General features: G+C 38.3%; 1 protein-coding gene across 4 annotated transcripts in view; it reads left to right on the top strand.

The window, feature by feature from the left end:
* The window catches only part of anxa3a (annexin A3a), a 72633-nt gene extending 58183 nt beyond the window's left edge, over window positions 1-14450 (top strand). For all 4 annotated transcript variants that reach the window (XM_060826229.1, XM_060826239.1, XM_060826249.1 and 1 more), the window contains 2 exons: window positions 6323-6445; window positions 13979-14450. In XM_060826229.1, coding sequence (XP_060682212.1) covers window positions 6323-6445; window positions 13979-14038 — 183 coding nt within the window. In that variant the 3' untranslated portion in view covers window positions 14039-14450. The remainder of the gene's footprint in view (window positions 1-6322; window positions 6446-13978) is intronic.
* Window positions 14451-18412: the final 3962 nt, after the last annotated feature.

The raw sequence follows: 18412 nt of genomic DNA, 5'->3' as shown, positions 1-18412 counted from the left end.
CAATGCAAAAAGTCCTTGCTCAAATATGTAGAGCAAGACTGCTGCAGATGCGGTCTCACAAAAACCTTATACAATTGTAGCTACTGTTTATATTGTAGTTCAACTACCTTGCAATAAAGGTCAACATGACATTTACCTTCCTAATTGGTTGTTGCAACAGTGTGCTAACTTTCTGTGTTTTTTCTATGAGTACAGCAAAATATTCTTGGGCATGTAAAAGTTTTATACCTTTGAAAAAAAATTCTCCTTTTTCTATTCCTCCTACCAAAATGAATACCTCATACTTGCACACAAATATTTCCCCACCATATTATTACCCATTCACTAAACTTGCCTGTATCTCCTTGCAGTTTCTTCTCTCACAGCTTAGACTCACAACGAACATTGTATCATCAACAAACCTGATGGATAATCCTTTGTCTTTTCTTAAGTCATGAATATACATTGTAAATATCTGAGACTCCAACACTGATCCTTGTGGCACTCCTCAAATTAGAGTCTACCAATTTGAAAATGACTCATTTATTTCTCACTCTTTGCTTCCTGTAATTTATCAATTGTCCACCCATGTTAATATATTATTGCCAAATCCTATTAAATCTTTTCTTGCATATTCAGTTTTTATGTAACACCTTACTGAATAGCATGTGGAAGTATTACATCCACTGGCTGCGTTACTTGTAATTTAAACTGAATTTCTTAAATCCACTTTTCTTCCACACCCCCAATAAACTCAATTCAGATACTTGCTAAAAATTGGAAAACAAACTGATTGGTCTTTGAAGATTTGTATAACAATGGAGATTTTTTTGGGCCTACTGCTTACTTTCAAAAGGTTTGTTCCTTCAAGCTCCTTCAGTGGCCTACAGTAAAACTCCATATTTAACAGAGGCAATTTGAGCAAATTAGTGTGGTCCCCTTGGATCTGAACTCCCACAGTTCTAATGGTGTTTAGCTCTGGATCTTTGCATCTTGCAGTTGCTTTTTGTTTATAAGACAACTCACCATCTTGCATCAGCAGCCCTTTAATTAATAAAATGTTTAAATCCTTAAATCCAACACGCAACATTTAAATTAACTTTGTCTCAGAGATGTTTTCTCTTCTTCCAAAGCCTAACAACTAAATGGCTTGAACCCAGACCAGTTCTTAATAACATATATTGACTTTTCTCTTAATTTTTTAACTCCCAAGTAACCTGGTCATATAACTTGCTGTAAGCCAGGTGCTTTATCATTAATCAGATCCTACAGAAACCCAAGGGACCATCTAATATATGTTTCTATTCTCAAAAGCACACTGGCACAATTTTCCAGACATAATTTCTATGCTCATTTCAAGCGATGTCACTATGATTTCCTAGGACATGTTTAATGATAGATTCTAGCATGAGACTAATGACTGATGTTACGCTTTAAGGCCTCTGACTTCCTATTTTCTTTCTATCTTTCTATATTACAGTGATACTACATTGCTAATGTCAAATCTAATGGAACAATTCTAGAATCTAAGGAATCTTGAAGAATCATCTATCATCTTTGCAGCAACCTAACTTAGAACCTAAGGTCATTGCCCATCAATTCCTTTGTATTCCTTTTAAATCCTTTACATTTGTCTAATATCTTTTCTCTGCTAATATTAATTGCCTTAAGTTCTTCACACACATTCATCTCCAATTAGACATAAAACAAGTATTCAATTCTTGTAAAATACCTTTGTCATCATCCCTTTCTCTCCAATAATTTCTTCTATCTTCTGCCTCAAAGGGACCTATATTCACTTAAGCTGAAATTTACTTCTTTATTCTATTTCCTCTCTTTTTATCAACTTATTAGAACCTATTGCTGGTTCCTAAACATTCCAACCATTCTTGCCTCTTGCATTAATATAATGCAATACTTTATTTACCTATTAATCCAAGGACAGATAGATATTTCTTGATGAGATTTTGTATTTTAATACAATAAGATTGCATTGCTGGTTGAGTCCACAAGATTTTTTTCCAGCAAAATGTAACAAAAGCTTTGAATAAATTCATTTTCACGACTACATTTGCTGACTTTTTAAAAATTCTGCAAGGATATTAAAGTTGCTCAAATTATTTCATTTCCCTCTTAGAAGCAACAATTATTTCTTGCTCATTGTTCTCACCAATGGTATAACAACTTTCGTGGACCTATGACGTAGTGATCTGATCTTTGTTCTTAATCTTCATTCAAAACAATTCTATTTCATGATTCATGGAGCCAAGGGGCTTCCTTAATATTGTCCTTGTATCTTTTACTATTAAGATTATTCTTATTTCTTATTCTGTCTTTCTGGAATCCTGCAATATTTATTTTCTCACCTCGGTCACCATCTCTCTGACTGGTGGTTAAATCTAAACAACTTATGTCTATTCGTGCCATTGATTAGTCCAACTTATACTGAATATTTACACATTCTAATATTTGAGCCGGTCTCTCAATTATGTACATTTGACCCCTTTCCCTTGCTCCCTGCTTGCCCAGTATTCATTGTCCATCCCAAAATGTTGGTTTATGTTTTTTTTAAATTATCTTTTCCTTGTGTAAATTGTAAGACTTGATGTTTTACCTTACTCTTGAAAAACAAATCCATATTAGAACTTTTAAAACTCTTGACCTTGTTCCTTGTTCAGAATCTCAAGTCAATGCCTTCTGCTTAGCTTAAATGATTTTTAATGTTTGTATTGATTGGCTTAATCAAACTTCAGTAGACAAGCAGGAGGCTGGAAGAACACAGTAAGCTAGGCAGCATCAGCCAGTGGAGAAGTCGATGTTTCAGGTGTAACCCTTCTTCAGGTCGGGGGGTGGAGGTGAGGGGAGCTGCAGATAAAGGAGGAGTGGGGGAAGGTTTTGGGTGGGATGAGGGGCATAACACTGAGGTTGGGATAGGTGAACATGGATGGAGGGTACAGCCCGGTTGGTCGATGGGAGGAATGTATCCAGTTAGTGGCTGGAAGGAAGTGTCGATGAGAGGAATGGAAGGGAAGGAGAGGGGCTGGAATGGGAGTTGGGGGATGGGAAGGGAGATTATTTGAAATCTGAGAACTCAGTGTTGGATCCTTCAGGCTGTAGGCTGCCCAGGCAGAAGATGAGGTCAGGTTGGCCCTGCAGAGCAGGCTGAGATGTTTGACGAAATGCGTCCTTCGTTTACATTTAGTCTCACTGACGTTGAGAAAACCACTGAAGGAGCACTGCATACAGCAAGGGCTGACCTGACCTCCCAGTCACCACCCATTTTAATTCCTCTTCCCATCCCCTCTGCAACATTACCATCCTCAGACTGGTTCATGGTCACAGTGAGTCAGACCACAAATTGGAGGAACAGCACCTCCTTCCACCTGGGCAGCCTACAGCCTGGAGGACACAATATTGAGTTTTCCAATTTCAAATAAACTTCCTTCCCATTCCCAGACTCCCTTTCCAGCCCCCAACGCCCTTACATTTCACTTACGGACCCTTCCTTCCAGCCACCAGCTGGATTCATTCCTCCCTTTGACCAACCAGGTCATACTCTCTACCTGTGTCCACCTCGCCCAACCTCACCATTCTGCCCCTCTCCCCACCTAAAACGCTCCACCACCTCCCTTTATTTGCAGCTCTCTTCACAACCACCCCTAGCCCTGAAGAAGGATTATACCTAAAACATTGACTTCTCCACCTCCTGATGCTGCCTGGCTTGCTGTGTACTTCCAGTCTCCTGCTTGTCTACTTTGGATTCCAGTATCTGCAGTTATTTTTGTCTTTAATCAAACTTCAAACATTTGAATGGCAAACACACATAATTTATTATGCTTACATTACAACTACTTTGCTAAATATATGAGCTGGGAAATTGCAGTTGGCAATGTTATCTCATAAATGTTAACATGAACATATAAAATTCATCTTTCCACAATTGAACAAAGATATTAATCAGTTTGTTTAAAGTGGATTATTGCCTCCATTTAGTTGAGGAGAAAGGAATTTGACAGCAGCCCAATAAGTGTCCAGGCAGAAACATGTTAATATCAATTTTCATTATGTAACCATTTGAATATAGTGCAGTGTGTGCACTCAAATGTACAGTACTTGTTGCCATTAATATAGTGTCCTATTAATCTTTTCATAATTTAGTTTAATTTGTTTCAATTTGTTTTCTTTTAATATGGATATATTGTAATTATTACTACATATTCAAAAATTCTAAAAATAAGGAAATACAATTGTCTCTGAAAATTGTACAGAATGGATGTAGGCAAACTAGCATCCTTCCATAAAAGAAAGGAACAAATCTCAGCAGAGTGTAAAGTCTGATTTGCCAGCATTCATTTCACATTAAAGCTCAAGACTAATTTCAACTCTGAAGAAGAGTAAAATTTGAAAGCAGGTATTTACACATGCCGAAGACTAAAGATGTTTCAGTATTAAAGTTGTTTTAAAAATGGCTTCATAATATATATAACTTGAGATCTGATCAAGTTTACTTCCACAAAATGTCTAACGAATGCAAATCCAACTACAATTCTACAGTTTATCTTGTGCCACTGCAAGATAAAAAGTCTTTTCCAGTAATACAGGAACAGGGACTGATAACATTCCTAGTAGAAGACATTGTCCATTTTGAGGGCAGGCCTCATTGCCATTCAACTGCAATTATGTGCAACAATCAAGTGGTTTGCAGGCTGATTTGCGTCAGTAGGGAAAGGAGGTTGGAGTGGACTACATCCTTATGAAAAGACAGATCCTGTGGTACAACTCCTTTACGTAGCCTAGAGGAGTATTCCTGCTCTTCCAGCATCAGAAAACAAGTACATTTTAACATCTACTAAGCTCTCTCTCAGCTGGACTGCGTTTGATACTGAGCAGTACATCAATACTGACCTAAGCTAATATTAACAGCCTTATTACCCTTGTAACATATCAGTTTGAATATTTACATATAGGTAATTCTGGGATAATGCATGTTTCAGCAGCACGATTTGGCTATAATGTCACTGAAGAATTAGAGAATGGTATTTTTGAAAATGCTTACCTCTGTTTGAATAATGCAACTCTAGCAGGCATTGTTTCGTGCGTTTTGTACTGCACATGTGCCGATGTCTGTGTTGTCCTGCACTTGTATCAGTGTTTGTGCCATTCAGCCCATTATTACCTCCATTTAGTTGAGGAGAAAGGAATTTGACAGCAGCCCAATGAGTGTCCAGGCAGAAACATGTTAACATCAATTTTCATTATGTAACCATTTGAATATAGTGCAATGTGTGCACCCAAATGTACAGTACTTGTTGCCATTAATATAGTGTCCTATTAATCTTTTCATAATTTAGTTTAATTTATTTCAATCTTTGTTTTCTTTTATATGGATATGTTGTAATTGGGTCAGTAGGGAAAGGAGGTGGGAGTGGACTACATCCTTATGAAAGGACAGATCCTGTGGTACAATTGCTTTAAGTAGCCTAGAGGAGTATTCCTGCTCTTCCAGCATCAGAAAACAAGCACATTTTAACATCTACTAAGCTCTCTCTCAGTTGGACTGCGTTCGATACTGAGCAGTACATCAATACTGCTCATGCGTGGCGCTGGTGCCAGTCTTCATGCCATTTTGCACATGCACCAATATCAGCTGTCGACAGAGCAGTTTTTTGAGAGAGGTACTGACCTGAGAGTAGAGTTTTTTTTTACATTTTTAAATGTATTGTGTTAAATTTACTTTTGCTTCATTAATAAATATGATTTCAACCTTCAAACAGACTGTGCTTTACTTTGTGTTAGACATTTGGCTGATTTTTAAGCGATTGTAAGTGGTATTTGTTGCTGGTCTGCCCCTAACCTCACTTTTCCCATAGGCCCCAATATCTCTATTAATCAATATTCTACAAAGTGAGGTTTCGCTGGAAAGCAGCTGCACGTTATGGGGAGCTACCTGTACCTAAGGTGCTCTGGCCATCTTGGGTGAAATCTAGAGAAGTAATGAATGCCTAAGCAGTCAGTGGAAATGGAGCAATAAGTCAATCCCTAATCATTTTCTAACATCACATCATCATTCATACTATATAGAATGACTCAAGATCTTCCCCAAAGGAATTTATCTGACTTTATAAACAATACAAGGATATGAAAATAAAAAGATTTCTTTATGGTGAATGTAGAATTGCAAATTACACTAATCAGACCAGATAAGTCATAATAAACATAAGATAATGAATGTGTCAATGTATAAAAGCAATTCATGAAGATATCCTGCAGATTTAACCAACTGACATTTATAACATAATAGTCCGTGGCGCTGATAAAGTAAACGTATGGGATTCTTTTGCAGGGCCTCGGTACTGATGAGAACACTCTTTCAAGAATCATGGTCAGCAGGTCAGAAATCGATCTCCTGGATATACTAGATGAGTATTTGAAGCTGTATGGCAGATCCTTGTATGCTACTATCAAGGTAGGTCTGCAATCTTGTTGATAAACAGCACTTCTCTCAACTGTTTTCTTCCTCAAGCTGTCACTGAATCCTCTTGGCTCATTTCAATATACTTCAGCACATACAATGGGGCTTCAGAATTCTCTAAGATCAGCAACAAATGAAACAGATTAAACATCCGAATAAATTCATTATTGTTCACAATAATTCTGGGACAAAAAGTAAATATGTTACAATGTTGGTTCTTTCTGTTTAAATTGTAAGTGAGCATTGACTCTAAGTTCACAATGAATGATTTAGAGATAGTCTAAACTGATAAAAGTGTATGCCAGACTAACTTATTTCAGAGGTAAAAACAATGATTGCAGATGCTGGAAACCAGACTCTGGATTAGTGGTGCTGGAAGAGCACAGCAGTTCAGGCAGCATCCAAGGAGCAGTGAGATCGACGTTTCGGGCAAAAGCCCTTCATCAGGAATAAAGGCAGAGAGCCTGAAGCATGGAGAGATAAGCTAGAGGAGGGTGGGGTGGGGAGAAAGTAGCATACAGTACAATAGGTGAGTGGGGGAGGAGATGAAGGTGATAGGTCAGGGAGGAGAGGGTGGAGTGGATAGGTGGAAAAGGAGATAGGCAGGTAGGACAAGTCCGGACAAGTCATGGGGACAGTGTTGAGCTGGATGTTTGGAACTAGGGTGAGGTGGGGGAAGGGGAAATGAGGAAAAATGTTGAAATCCACACTGAAGTCCTGGGGTTGAAGTGTTCCGAGGCGGAAGATGAGGCATTCTTCCTCCAGGCATCTGGTGGTGAGGGAGCGGCAGTGAAGGAGGCCCAGGACCTCCATGTCCTCGGCAGAGTGGGACGGGGAGTTGAAATGTTGGGCCATGGGGCGGTGTGGTTGATTGGTGCGGGTGTCCCGGAGATTTCCCTAAAGCGCTCTGCTAGGAGGTGCCCAGTCTCCCCAATGTAGAGGAGGCTGCAGCGGGAGCAACAGATACAATAAATGATATTAGTGGATGTGCAGGTAAAACCTTGATGTCAAGGCTGTTTCTTATTTTACTGAGAATTACACTTCCTATCATGATTTTGAGTAAGTTTTAAAAAGTTTTCAAAAACTTTTCAATGATTGGTACATTCACATAGAAGCTGACTATATGATCCTCACATCATGCCAGTAGGATATAAGGCACTTTGTATACAAAACAGAAGCTGGGTTAGAGATGACATTGCAAACCCTTGCAAGGTTTTTCTATGTAATGAAGGCATATTGCAGACTTAATGTGGTTGAATAAGGAGATGCATTGAGCGTATGTATTTGATACATGATAAGCTTGTAGATATCAAAGGGTTGCTATTCACAATTAATGCTGTGCTGCACATTAGCTAATAGCAGTTCAGAATGACAACAAAAGGAACTACAGCAATTCATAAACTTTTGAGACTACTGTTTGTAAGGTGCAAATCAAGGAATTATTACAAAGTTAGGTTTACCTTTCTTACAATTACATGTGTCCATCACTCAAAAGTACAGTTTTAAAAAACTTCTTCCACAAGGAAATTACTCAGGTTGAAGCACTAGCTTAGGCAAGTATTGTAGATTTTCATAAAGGGGAAATACTGAGGAAGATACGATCGAGTAAATTTGCACTTTTCAGGTGAAATTCAGATTGGTTTTATAATTGGGATGCAGATTACTCTGTTAAAATTGAAATTAAATTATTGGGTGAAGAAGAAAGTCTATTCCAATAAGTACTCAAGTACCTCATAGTATTGGGAAATAAAAAAAAGAGCTGATGTAGGAGAATGGTATGGGTTATTTTATTAGTCCTCTTTAATGGATGCATGTGAACAACGCACTTGTACAATGAACACACAGCTACTTACTTGAGAGCCCAATATTAGACCCGATATGAAAGATCCCTGTCTGCTTCTGAGCCTCCGTTTCTTCTTTGATCTATTCAGCAGCATTGCGCAAAATTTGTATAAAAATCCTTTTTTAAAGCCCTGAAAATGGAACTCTGTCTTCTAAAGTCCAAGTTAAAAGTTCCTCAAATGTCATAGACAGTCACTCTCAGCACATTTTTTAGGAACATGTAAACATATGCTGTAGGAGCAGAAATGGTGGTTTGGCCTCAGGCTTGCTCAGACATCTAACAGGATCATGGCTAATCTGTTTGTGCTCTGAAGTCCACATTCCCATCTACCCCTTATAACCTTTCATTCCTTTGCCTGACAAAAGTCTATTCATCTCACTCTCAAAAATATTCAATAACCTTGCTTCCTCCCTTTCAGAGACAGAGAACTCCAAAGCTACACAAGTCTCTGAGGGACATCATTGCTCGTGATTTCTGCCAAAAAGGGCGACCCCTAATTTTAAAGTTGTGCATCTAGGTCTGGACTTATTCACAAAAGGAAACATAATTTTCATGTGTACCTTATCTAGACCATTCAATATCTTAAATACTTGAATCAAGTCAACTCTTCACTCTCTGAACTCCAGTAGTAACAATCTCAGAATTCAAACCTATCATTAGAAGACAACCCACTCACTCCATGCATAAATACAGCACATCTCTTCTGAATTTCCTCCAACACATTTACCTTCTTCTTTGAATAAGGAAACCAAAACTGCATACAGTATTTGAGATGTGGTCACACCAATGCCGTTAATAACAGCTTCACTTTTCTGTTAAATTCTTCTTTTAATAAAAGGATAGCATTTCATTAGCTGTTATTCCCAGATCCAGATGAATTTCCTCAATTTGTTATAATTCCTGATGGCACAAAGGAACAGTTACAGGCCATTAAACTTGTTGAATCAGCTTCTCCATTCAGTACAATCATGCTGATTGAACAATTCATTGCCTTTTATCCAACCCATTCCCATAATGCCATACGTAATCATTAACTCCTGGGTGAGAAGTGATGAAGTGATTTGCCTTTATTCACCCAGCCACTTTGTTGGTCATAATAAAATTAGTTTTACAATGGAGCCCTTCCCTTGAAGATATTTTTCTCCCAGACTCAAATTAACTTACGTGTTAAAAGGAACCCATTTAACCAGACTTTCTTAAAATTACAAAGTAAGTTTATCTATTATTTGACACAAAAATACATAGCACAGAGTAGAAAGAAGAATCGAGTCCAAACTGGTGTAAGTTTTAGAAGAGAATATATGGATCAGTTTCTAAATTGTTCATGAAGAGTGGAGAGTTGAACGTTGTTACTGTTGCAGAAGAGGTTACTATTAGCTTTGACCCTGGAAGCTGCAAAGTTGATTTCAATATTCCTGCTTTGACAGGTTGTTTGAGATTCTGTTCAGATTTTTTTTAACCAGAGGGCAGCACATTGGCTCAGTGGTTACCACAGCTGCCTTACAGTGCCGGGGACCTGGGTTCAATTCTAGTCTTATGTTAGTGTGTAGAGTTTTCATGTTCTCCCCATGTCTGCATGGTTTTCTACTGGGTGCTCCATTTTCCTCCCACAATCCAAAGAAATGCAGGTTAGATGGACTGACAGTGCAAAATTGCCCCATTGAGTCTTGGGATATATGCAGGCTAGGTGGATTAGTCATTGTAAATGCGGGTCAGGCCGGGTATGGTTGGGATGGTTTTCAGAACCTTCAGTGTAGACGTGATGGGCCAAATGACTTATTTCTGCATTTTAAGGGTTCTATGATTCTAACCATGATTACACGCAAGGTGAATGACAGTCCTGTGTTGTCCTATTTCTTTTTGCCTGGCTTGTTAGCTAACTGGCTGCTAGCATTCAGAGTGAGAGTGTCTCTTATACCTGCAACACAGAGGTGACTTGTGGATAGTTGTTTCACCTGCACAGAACACTAATACTTAAACTCAAATTAGTACATCTGAGTACATTAGCCCAATTTCCAGAATCTAATAAGTTATTAAAAATCAGCACTAACACATCTACTACCTCATTAGCTACCTTACTTAATATCCCAGGATGAAATCTTGGACCTATCAATCTGCAATTTCAATTGTTTATTCAGTAACCCTTCCCTGGTGATTGTAAATGTTACTGTCTTTCTTCTGTCTCCTAATTTATTTATTACAGGTATATTATTTGGAATCCTTCGTTGTGAAGACAGAAGCAAAGTATTTGTTAATCTCCTCCACCATTTCCTTATATGTAATATTAACTTCCTATTCTCACTCTCTAGAAGACCAGCACTTAATTTATTTGCTCTATTCCTTTACATATGCCTCTGGAAACTCTTCCCACCTCTTTTTACATTTCTAACTTCCTCTCATATTTTCATCCTGATTAACCTTTTGATAATTTTGTACTGTTCTTTATATTCTGCCCAATCATCTGATCTGCCATTCATCATTGTGTAATTATGTATTTTGCTTTAAGTTTAACGCTTTCCTTATCTTCTTCGGTTAACCTAGGATTTTGAGTCCTCCACTTGTAATTTTCTTTATTCTGAACACTTTAAAATATATCCATAAATGGTTGCCACGACTTCTCTATTAATAATATCACCCAACCTAGTATTGCAGTTCACTTCAGCTAACACAGCTTACGTGCCCTTACTTTTAAAATATTGTACTAGCTTTAAATGTATCGTTCCCCTCTCAAACTGAATGCAAAATTCAATCATACTGTGGTTTCTCCTTCTTAAAGATGACTCTTCTCTGAGTTAATTAATTAATCCTGTAACATTACTCAATGCCAAATTTATTATAACCTGCTTTCTGGTTCCAGAGCATGCTGTTCTAAGGAACTATTCTGAAAGCTCCCTACTAACTTCTCATACAAGCTACCACAGCCAATCTGATTTTCCCAATAAAAGTGAAAATTAAATTGATACATGATTACCGCTATCCCCTTACCACAAGCACCTAATATTGTTTCTTGTTAAACTCATTTTACATTGTAGTTACTGTTAAGAGGGCCTGTAGGCCACTCCCAATATTGACTTTTTTCCCCTTATTATTCCTTATCACTCAAATCTATTCTACATCCTAATATAAGATCATCTCCAACTACTGTAAGACCACCCCATGAGTCTTATGGCATCAGGAAACTTTCTGCTGAAACTATTTACCCCTCTCACCTATCCCCCTCAGTTAGTACTCCTCCATGCTGAATATCAGTTGGAAGAAACACTGAAGATACAGGACATAGGATGTACTCTGGTTGTGTGATTTCGATGTTCATTACCAAAAGTGGCTTAGTAGCACACTAAAGACTGTGTCCTAAAGACATAGCTGCTAGACTTTTCCTACAACCAGATGGCAAGAGAACCGACATGAGGGAAAAAGAATATAATTGACCTTGTCTTCACCAATCTTCCTATCATAGATGCATCTGTCGAGGACAATATTGATAGGAATGACCACTGCACAATCATTGTGGAGTCAAAGTCCTGTCTTCTGATTGAGGATACTTTCTGTCATGTTGTGTGGCATTATCACTGTGCAATAGCATTCAAATAGATCTAACAACTCAAAGCTGGGCATCTGCAAAGCATTATGGGTTATTAGCAGGAAGAGAAATGTATTCATTTACACTTTATACCACACTTCAACTTTGGTTCAATTTCATTATCATCAAATTGGGTGATTAAATTTGGTTCAATTAGGAATGCAAGAGAGCATTAGGCAGAGTTTAAAAAAAATGTACTTCAATCATTAATGTCCTTCAGATAGGTTTTTTAAAATCCTTAATTGCTTTTAGCCTGGCTTTCAGCTTTATTATACCTATTCCCTATTTTTCTCCTTTCTTTATTCCCATATATTGTTCTTCCAAGATCAGGGGAAAACTAAAAAAGAAATTGTTTGTTCTGTGTGGGGAATTACTTTTAGTATAAATGTCTTCCCTCAATTAAACATCGTAGCAAAGAAAATCTACTAAGTAATTACAATGTTCAACTTCTCTTCCCAGTTCTTCAAGACCTGCTGTTTCCATTTTCACACCTTTATAGAAAATGTTTGCAGTTAAAAATAGCATTTGGAACTGAAAAATGATTAATTCCATGAAAATCCTATGATCCTAGAGAACTGCTCATTTAAGAGCCCGAGTTGGTGTCAAAAGCCACGGAGACTGGAGATAATGATAGAACTGTTAAGAGGAGTAGATAGGAAAATATGCACAGTTTTCACCAGGAAGCACTTTCTATCCTAGAATTTTCCCACTTCATTAGGGAAAAACAAGTATTGAGAGTATATGCTACTGCTTACTTTAACAGAGCAACTCTAAGGATTATTGATTTGTTACACAAAAAGCAGTATATAAGAGCTTTCATTTTCTCTATTCTCTCATGGGAGTCACTGACATTTGTTACTCATCCCTTCAAATAAATAACTTGCTAAACCATTTTACAAGGCCTTCAAAAGTAACCACATTGTAAACCAGACCAGGCAAGGAGAGATTTCTTTCCAAAAAAAGCATTAGCAAACCAAATCTTTACAATGATCAGCATTACCAAGACTAGCTTTAAATTTCAGATTTATTATTTGGATTTGAACACATACCCCAGAAACTTTAAGCTTGATCTCTTTATTACTGATCCAGTGACATTACTGCTACACCACCATCTCTCTTACTGTTACTCATATTAACTTTCACCCAGCTGTCTATTGAGAAACATGTAATTTATCTATTTATTATCACAGAAATATAAGAAATTCAAGCATAGGATGATGTTAAATAATTTGACATAAAACTGAGCACATTACTCAGAAAAGAGCATTTTTAATATATTTATTTACGTATTACCATACTTATCATTAATTTGCTGCTAATCAGCTATAAATTGTTTCAAAATAACAAATAATTATTTATTAATAAGTCCTCAATATGGATATCATTGAAACTAGATATTGGCTTGAACCTATTGAGTTATTAACCAGTGTTGACTATCCAACTCATTTCAAGTTTCTCCCCAGTTACAGTCCAGACATTTTGTGCAGATTAATAAACTTTCCTGGAGACATAGTTGTCATTCTAGTTTACATTGACAGGAGACGTTTTAATGATAGTTAAATGTTCTGGTTTGTGAGAGTGTTGTCATTTGCTTAAGGAATAAAACTATAGTAAAATTATCTATACAAATCTGCAATTCTGCTTCTAACATGTTCATGGGGAGATGCCTTGAGTTTCACAAGCTGTAACTTTATTTTAGGAAAATTTCAGTGTACTTCACATCAGTCCCACACAAGCCACTACTTTGATGCTTGCCTTACCTTCCAGCTCTTTCTTCTTACCTTTTATCACATATTCCAAATGTTCACCTCCAGTTCCATTCATCCCTCATAACCTTGCTGTTATCATCTACATTTTCTAATCCAGCCTGAACTGGTGCTCATGACTCAGTGTTAACTCTAAACAAAATAAATGGAATTGAGATTTACAAAGAAGGGAATTCCTTCTTACACAACAAAAGTAGAAAAGGAAAAGTTTGAGGGGAGCATATTAGTTTTGTATTTGATCAATAATATGTTCTGGTGAACATTTTTTGATTATTTTAGGTGTGCCTTTAATTGTTTACTTAAATGATAACTTATTGCCTATTTGTTTCTCGTTTTAGGATGAAACTTCTGGAGATTACAAGAATACTTTGCTTAAGCTCTGTGGAACAGGAAACTAGACAACCATTAAATAGCTGAACAAAGTCCTATGTAGATGTTAATGTAGCGAATAGATGCGCTTCTATTATGCATTGTTTAATTAAAGTGAAAAAATAACAATTGATTGTCTATCAATAATCCACAATATTTCATCTAAATTGCATCATTTTAAATATAATGTCATACACAGATTGGTTCCTACTTCCTCCAAAGGGTGTTAAATTGGATCAGAGGGAAGAGTAGAGTATGGTGTTAATTTTGCTCCTATCCAGTGTAGCCACTCAACAAGTTAATCATCCTGGATTTGCTGTAATCACCGAATCTGTTATTGCTGATAAGAATTTTACCATAAAAGGTTCTCTTTTCAGGTCAAATCTAAAGAGGGTAGAATAGAAATTGTTGCATGGAATCAGATATAAAGCACAGTGTATGTAAGCTTATCTTTTTATATGAACAAAATTTATCAAATACATTATCTGTTAATTAATTGTTTGATTTGGTTTTGCTCTCCATACTATTGTCATTTTTATCATCTGCATGCAACAATTATTTGGATAGGCAAATAAAAATTTGTCTCAGTTGTCACTGCAAACTCCAATGTTGTTTTTCCCAATACTTTTAGTTCCATTGAATGAGTCCCTAATGATTGTTGCAAAATATTATGGTCAGACAAATTGATAATGTGAAAGTCAATACACCTGAAAAATGGTATCTGACAGAGAGAGCTGTACAGATTGTTATTTCAAAAGCTAAAAGTTTAAAGAGCTGTTTAACTCAATATCTCATAAGACTCAGCACTCAAAGAATCACTGACAAATATAGTAATTTTTTTATCCATTTAAACATGCTCACATAAATATTTAAGGCACACAAAACACTTTAAAAACACATGCATTATCTGCAAGTTTTTTTCTCTCTGAAGTACCGATAACTTTGTGCGTATTTTCTTATGGTTTCACTTGTGTGGTGTAGAAACCATGAGCATGCTGAGCTTTTTTAAGAATTATTTTAGAGTTTACCAGAGCTATGTCACAAACTTTGAAGATGCTTATCATTCATGTTTTGAGCAAAATACAAGGAATATATCCATTTTACTAAGACTCTAATCACCTAAGGGCCCTGGAAAGCAGTACATTATATATAATTGCATTACGCTCATAAAACTTTGTGTAAACTATCATTTTAAACATTACTAAAAAGAAACAAATTATAGATGTTTATCTTACACTCAAATCTATGACATCAGAAACAGACAACAAAACAGCCAACTCAATTTATACATCGTTTTAGATTAGATTAGATTAGATTAGATTACTTACAGTGTGGAAACAGGCCCTTCGGCCCAACAGGTCCACACCGACCCGCCGAAGCAAAACCCACCCATACCCCTACATTTACCCCTTACCTAACATTAAAAAAAAGGTGTTGTTGTTTAGGCTCTGTCAGCGTGAAAACACAACAGGAATAGTTAATTGTCAATCTTCATTCTCAGACCAGGTGGGTCGACCCTGAATGGTCAAAATGTTGCCATGTGAGTGCAGCAGAAATTGGCGGTCTCCCTAACTCTTTTTGTCTCCAATGATAAAAATGCAACATATGGACAGGTTCCTTTTGCTAACATAAAACAGAGCCTTGTTAATGTATGTAGCTTCTATCACATCCAAATTCATCACATGGCAACTTGTCTGATAAAATAAATTGAATTCCAGTATAATTTTAGTGCTGGTCCAGATTATTTAATAAATACTGTCCAATAGCAGTATTATATGTAATGATGGACATGTTTACATTTTATTATATGAAAATGGCAAAAGAATATTTACAAAGCATTTTTTAATAGTATCCATGCATATACACTTACTGACCACAGTGTTGATCACTGATTATAATAATTCATAGATATTCAACCAGCCCCTTTGAAATTAAAAACTAAAGGCTTAACAATTAGTCTGTAACAGCATTTCTTTAGCAAGCTACTAAATTAATGATAACCAGTTTACTCATTCAGAGTCCAAACTTTTAACTGATGATGATTTGCTTTGTTTGGAGATGTTTTCACTTGAGTTTTGCCTGCTTAAATTCTGTTCAACTGCACTTTTCACATTATGCTTTGTAACATCTCTCTTATATCTTAATAAAGAAACAATATACAACAAGTACATTTCAAATCTAATCCGTTTTGTAATTTATGTGCTTTTAGTTGGAAGGTTTTGGCTTTCTTAGCAGACAATATTTATATTGATGAAAGCTAAATCCAGTTTTTCAGAGGCCAAGTAATTGTTTCAGAAGCACAGATGAGAGTTGTACGTAGCACCATGCAAGATCCCTATCCTGGCACACTCCGAAGAAATACCTGGGAAATTAAGATTCCACTGGGCAATTCCTCAACACTTGTAACCCTCCGACAGCATCCATTTAAATTGGAAAATTCAGAGGGTTTTGTTGAAGTTAAATAATAACTACTCAGGAAGAGTTAGCCTTAGTTTAACTCTCCTGTGACTAGTAAACTGACATCTCAATTTACCTCACACATACCCAAAAATATCACCATATCCCTGTCACCGCTGTATCCCTGATCTGACACCTCCTATCATCCTGTGACCTGACAATCCCTCTCTACGAAACTGGCCTGACACCCACCCACTCCCTCTTTCCCCACTCCAAGTCTGACTCTACAGTCTTCCCAAGTCCGGATCCATCCCTCCCCTTCCCTTGCCTCAGGCTCAACTCTGTCTCCCTGTCCATTACTCCAGACCAGGCTGACGCGCTGTGGTCCAAACTTGACCCGCCCTGACCGTGACCCACTTTCTTTCACCTGGCTGCCTAATCTGGGACACCCACCAGATTAACTAATGCCTCCCCTGATCCAAACTCACCATACTGCAGACCAACTGACACCATACTCACCTAACACCTTACCCTCTACCCACTTGACACCCACCACTTAATACCTTTCACTTACCTTTGGATAGTAGCTTTCAAGCCCTTCATCAGGAATAAAGGCAGTGAGCCTGAAGCGTGGAGAGATAAGCTAGGGGAGGGTGGGGGTGGGGAGAGAGTAGCGTAGAGTACAATGGGTGAGTGGAGGAGATGAAGGTGATAGGTCAGGGAGGAGAGGGTGGAGTGGATAGGTGGAAAAGGAGCTAGGCAGGTCAGACAAGTCATGGGGACAGTGCTGGGCTGGAAGTTTGAAACTAGGATGAGGTGGGGGAAGGGGAAATGAGGAAACTGTTGAAGTCCACACATGCCCTGGGGTTGAAGTGTTCCGAGGCGGAAGATGAAGCGTTCTTCCTCCAGGCGTCTGGTGGTGAGGGAGCGGCTGTGAAGGAGGCCCAAGACCTCCATGTCCTTGGCAGAGTGGGAGAGGGAGTTGAAATGTTGGCCACGGGACGGTGTGGTTGATTGGTGCAGGTGTCTCGGAGATGTTCCCTAAAGCGCTCTGCTAGGAGGCGCCCAGTCTCCCCAATGTAGAGGAGGCCACATCGGGAGCAACGGTTACAATAAATGATATTAGTGGATGTGCAGGTAAAACTTTGATGGATGTGGAAAGCTCCTTTAGGGCCTTGGATGGAGGTGATGGAGGAGGTGTGGGCACAGGTTTTATAGTTCCTGTGGTGGCAGGGGAAAGTGCCAGGATGGGAGGGTGGGTCGTAAGGGGGTGTGGACCTGACCAGGTAGTCACGGAGGGAACGGTCTTTGCGGAAGGCGGAAAGGGGTGGGGAGGGAAATATATCCCTGGTGGTGGGGTCTTTTTGGAGGTGGCGGAAATGTCGGCGGATGATTTGGTTTATGCGAAGGTTTGTAGAGTGGAAGGTGAGCACCAGGGGCGTTCTGTCCTTGTTACGGTTGGAGGGGTGAGGTCTGAGGGCGGAGGTGCAGGATGTGTTGGAGGGCATCTTTAACCACGTGGGAAGGGAAATTGTGGTCTCTAAAGAAGGCGGCCATCTGGTGTGTTCTATGGTGGAACTGGTCCTCCTGGGAGCAGATACGGCGGAGGCGGAGGAATTGGGAATACGGGATGGCATTTTTGCAAGAGATAGGGTGGGAAGAGGTGTAATCCAGGGAGCTGTGGGAGTCGGTGGGTTTGTAAAAAAAAAATCAGTTCAAGTCAGTCGTCATTAATGGAGATGGAGAGGTCCAGGAAGGGGAGGGAGGTGTCAGAGATGGTCCAGGTAAATTTAAGGTCAGGATGGAATGTGTTGGTGAAGTTGATGAATTGCTCAACCTCCTCGCGGGAGCACGAGGTGGCGCCAATGCAGTCATCAATATAGCGGAGGAAGTGGTGGGGAGTGGTGCCGGTGTAATTACGGAAAATCAAATTACAGAATATGTCAGCTGGCTGCTTTAAAGAAGGGATGCAATTTCATTTTCCTCAACAATTCTGCACTATGAGG

Source organism: Hemiscyllium ocellatum, chromosome 1, assembly GCF_020745735.1.
Source record: "Hemiscyllium ocellatum isolate sHemOce1 chromosome 1, sHemOce1.pat.X.cur, whole genome shotgun sequence".
NCBI classification, from domain to species: domain Eukaryota; kingdom Metazoa; phylum Chordata; class Chondrichthyes; order Orectolobiformes; family Hemiscylliidae; genus Hemiscyllium; species Hemiscyllium ocellatum.
The sequence above is the reverse complement of the archived record's forward strand: the minus strand, read 5'-3'. Positions and strand labels throughout refer to the sequence as shown.